The sequence below is a fragment of the Microtus ochrogaster genome, chromosome 4 (genome assembly GCF_000317375.1).
Source record: "Microtus ochrogaster isolate Prairie Vole_2 chromosome 4, MicOch1.0, whole genome shotgun sequence".
NCBI lineage: Eukaryota > Metazoa > Chordata > Mammalia > Rodentia > Cricetidae > Microtus > Microtus ochrogaster.
The window spans coordinates 89,008,057-89,012,154 of NC_022011.1; the positions used below are offsets into that span (position 1 = coordinate 89,008,057).

Consider the following 4,098-nt stretch of genomic DNA (forward strand, 5'->3'; position numbering starts at 1 on the left):
CACATACACACACACACACATACACACACACACATACACACACACACACACATACACACACACACACACACACACACACACACACACACACTCTACTGCCCACTCATGAAGCTCTGCTGTTGAGGGACCACATCACCCTCCTCGGAAACTGGCATCTAATGATGAAGTGAAAAGTCAGATAACTTTCCTCTAAAATGCTGGGTCCACGCAAAATCAATCTTCTAATTGTTTGTAGTCATATGCATGAAGTCGCCACCATGCATCTTTATGCATTAGCGTAACTATGGAAATACAATCTACCCAGAGCAAACAAAACATCCTGTCCTGTCAGGAAGAATCGAAAATAGGTTGTGATCTCAGTTACAGCTTCCCAGTGCAGCTGTTCATCCACTCGTTAGGTTAGAGCACAAATCATCTGATGACTACTAATGCTTAATTTGCATCTATGCTAATTAATTTGTGAACTGCTTTCTGTTCCAGCAGGATTATTCGTTTCTCTAGAGAATCTGCCTTCTAAATCCCCGATGGCTCTTGACAACAGATTTTTCTATTTTATTCACATGCTGTAGACATGGCCTCCTTTTTAAAAAGTTCTTCTCTGCTAACTGTTGTTTGCATTATTGGTGTGTTCTTATACTAGACACTGCAGTACCATGGATTGTTGCAAGTCATGGAAACTTTATAAGACACTGACAGCTTACATATACAGGCAAAATTCAGGATGTCCAAAAGGAGAAAAGTCGCGAGGACTTGGACTTCTAAGCAAAGTTCAATGTAGTTATTCTTTATAAGAGCAGTGACATCAGGCTTATTCATATACCGCCTTTGGTGAAACATTATGGGAACGTGCAGCAGCATTAAAAACAGGAATCCTACGCAGCCTCCTGGCCAGGAAGCATTGTAGTCCTCCCGCTGTCTTTGTAGAGCTAATGCTCCACCGAATTTTGAGATACGCACTAAGAAATCCCAATGGCCAATAAATATTAATATTTTTATCCAAATGTTAGGTCATATTTTACAACTGTGATATGATTAAAACAAAGCAATGCTTTGCTGGCACTCTGGTCAGAACTCACGCACATCAGAGGGGATGGAGTGGGAGGTGGAGATCAAGGTGATAACACGGGAATCAAAGTTGATTCAGGTAATTACAAGCCATGCTCAGTATAATTCCACATCCCAACCTGTGCTGTTAAGAGCCCTGGTCAGTACTCTGGAAGCGATTCTGTACTTAGATGAACTGAGCTGGTTAGCTTAAACCAAAGCTTTAATACATTTGGTATGCTCTTTTTTTTCTTTTTTCTTTTTTTTACTGTTTTACCACATAGACAGTTTCTTTATTAAAATACTAGTTTAAGCAGCAAAAAATAAGCACGGTGGGGCTGAAGTTGTTTATTGTTATCTTAATCCTGTCTTTGTTTCCTGAAGAAAGACATCTCCATCTTACTCTCGCTCTCCTTACCTAAGAGAGATTATTTTCGTGAGGAAGGACCCAGCAAGCAGCCTTCCTCCGACCCTTCTCCACATTTCCAAAGGCACATCTAAACAGCACACACAATGGGGACCAAAAGCCCTGGAGAGAAAACCGGGCAGTGATTTCTCAGAGTCACACCTTACTTTACACAAAACACACAGGTACAGGAAAAACTCTTTGCTTTCAACAAGTTGGTAGCTGGGATGGGCACATTTTAGTTTTCCAGAGAAAATTTTTGCAAAGGAAACACTAAATCCCAAAGTCGCAAGCACTCACTGTTACTCATGTCAAAATGGTCAGGTAAGCACCCACAATTACCCATCAATGGTCAGGTGAGCAGCCACACTTACTCACGCTAATGGTCAGGTTTTGTTGGGGGAGAGGGGAGGAAGCATAACCGAGCATAAGACCGAGCAGAGAGCTTACTCACATTCCTTTCAGGCGTTGCCACATCTTCTCCGTCTGTTCTCCAATGAGATACTTGTAAGTGGCGTTTTCCAGGTCATCGATGTCCGTATCAGTGGATCCCATGTTGGTGTTCCTAGGGCAATACAGTTACAGTCAGTTTCAGCCGCGAGAACAGGCGGTCCTCAGTCCATGACAAATCTCAAGCATCACACAGTAGCATCTCCTATCTATCAAAACAGTTCCGAGGCGCAAAGCTGAGAGAAGCCCCTGCCAGAGCTGCTGTCGACTTTGACAGGCAAAGCCTCTGCTCACATCACCCCCCCCCCCTCAAGCAGATAGCGGTATAAAGGGATGCTCTGACCTCACGGGAGCGATCCGCACATGTGAGCTGCTACTGCACTACTGACCGACTGCTCAGGCTGTCCCCCAAGCAGCTCATCTGTCACTGCGGCGTGCACAGAAGCACATCAGAATTCCTACAGTTTACAAGCCCGATGATGCACAAGAGAAACGTGAATGACTTTCGCGCTCCCCACGAAGCTGAATTCCTCCCTAGCAACTGAAGGAAGGCAGGCTGTAATATGAAAACAGATGGTCGGAAGTGGTACCAGCAGCACCGCCCTGAGAAGAAAGTGCCTGTTTAAATACCAAGGCTTTTGTCTCTTAATGAAACTAGAAGCTACACTTTTAAAACAGAGCATGATCCCCTCCCCAACCAACAAAAGCAGCCAATAATAATGACAAACAGAGAAAAAAATAACACATAGAGTCACACAGAAGACAGACCGCAGGGCTCCACAGGTTGTTACTGAGAGAGTATGTCCATCAAGGGATGCTGTAATCACACTTATTGACCTTCTCCTAGCAACGCTACACAGTGGGGAACTGCCAATTTAACCAGGGGAAACAGAGCAGCTGCATTCAGCCTGCTCCGCGATTCCTTTGAGGATTCAAACTAAAGAAAATGAAACGAGTGTGAATGCATGTGTGTGCGCAAGTTGTGGGAAGGTGTGTGTGTGTGTCTGTGTGTGTCTGTGTGCATGTGCGTGCGTGCCTGCATAGACAGTGAGAGATAGACAGAGAAACTGACGCAGTGGTGTTTGTGCACGGTAGGAGAAAAAATGAGAGAAAGTGGACATAAAAGGAATTAGAACTGATTGCCTGCCAAGCTTCCAACACATGGGGAGCTTTCTTTGAAAGAAGCACAGACCCTGAGCAGAGCACCATCATATCTGCTGCTGTCTGCAAACTGCTAAGAAAAAAATGTCCTCCAAAGTCTTACCTCTTATAGTTTGGACGCGCACATGCAGTTTCATTCACTCACCCAAGAAGGCTTACCCGTTGCCCAGTATCTTGAGGCTTCAAGTATCCAAAGCCAGTTAGGTAATAACACCCAATGTTTAGTGAGGATTTCAATGTGTAGGCATTGTAGGCACCGGGACTTAATACATACAGCCTTTTAAAAAGCCTTACCAAAAAGTGCTGTAAGGTAGGCAACATTCCTGCTTCAAGGATGAGACAGCATCAACAAATGCTCTGGATTTAAAAACCTAGTCTTTAGAGGGAGTGCGATTGTTTTCTTGGCAGAAAACATCCAATAAAAAAAAAAGAAGTGTTTCTGTCCAAAAGGCACTGACATCATCTAATAGTCAAAGCTGCGATATAAATATACAAAGGACTTTTGCAAAACTACAAAAACTGCTTTCTGGTTTATAAATGAATGGGTGTTAACTCAGTAAGCTTCATTTCCAGCTTCATCAAACTCCGTGTCGCCAGTGTCAATGCTGCTTTCTCCACTCAAACTTACTTCCATGAGCGCTGTCAGAGTTGCCAACGCAAGTCCATCTTTGCTCGAGAGGTCACAACTTTACCTTTGCCATACCTTCATTTATCATCTTAGATATATTTCTTTAGTAAATTTCTCTCTGATTTTTCTTAATGAATATGAACAAACCACCTGAATTCTGTTCTCCAAGGTAAACTATAGTCCTGAACATGCATAAAATGTCATTATTATTTATGACATATAATACCAAAGTTTTTGAGCATACAAAACATCTTTCCCACAAATAACTTTCTAAATAATCCATGAAATTCTAAGCCTTTCTATTGAATAACATTGTAAGGTATAGAATGCAAACCATGAGGTCTGTGTGAGGAGTCTCAATCCATTATTACAACTCATGTGCCCTATTTTTTAACATTAATCCTGCCAT

General features: G+C 42.7%; 1 protein-coding gene across 5 annotated transcripts in view; it reads right to left on the minus strand.

Moving 5' to 3' along the window:
• Pde1a (phosphodiesterase 1A) overlaps nt 1-3,181 on the minus strand; it is a 239,366-nt gene extending 236,185 nt beyond the window's left edge. Inside the window, exons 1-2 of one of the 5 annotated variants that reach the window (XM_013346009.2) lie at nt 3,165-3,181; nt 1,905-2,015 (exon numbers count right to left, since the gene is read on the minus strand). In XM_013346009.2, the coding sequence (XP_013201463.1) occupies nt 1,905-2,005 (101 nt within the window). In that variant the 5' untranslated portion in view covers nt 2,006-2,015; nt 3,165-3,181. Of the gene's footprint in view, nt 1-1,904; nt 2,216-2,243; nt 2,459-2,668; nt 2,962-3,164 lie in introns of those variants that run through there. The other 4 variants (XM_013346008.2, XM_013346007.2, XM_005346638.3 and 1 more) reach the window with 4 other exon arrangements.
• Between the last annotated feature and the right edge of the window lie 917 nt (nt 3,182-4,098).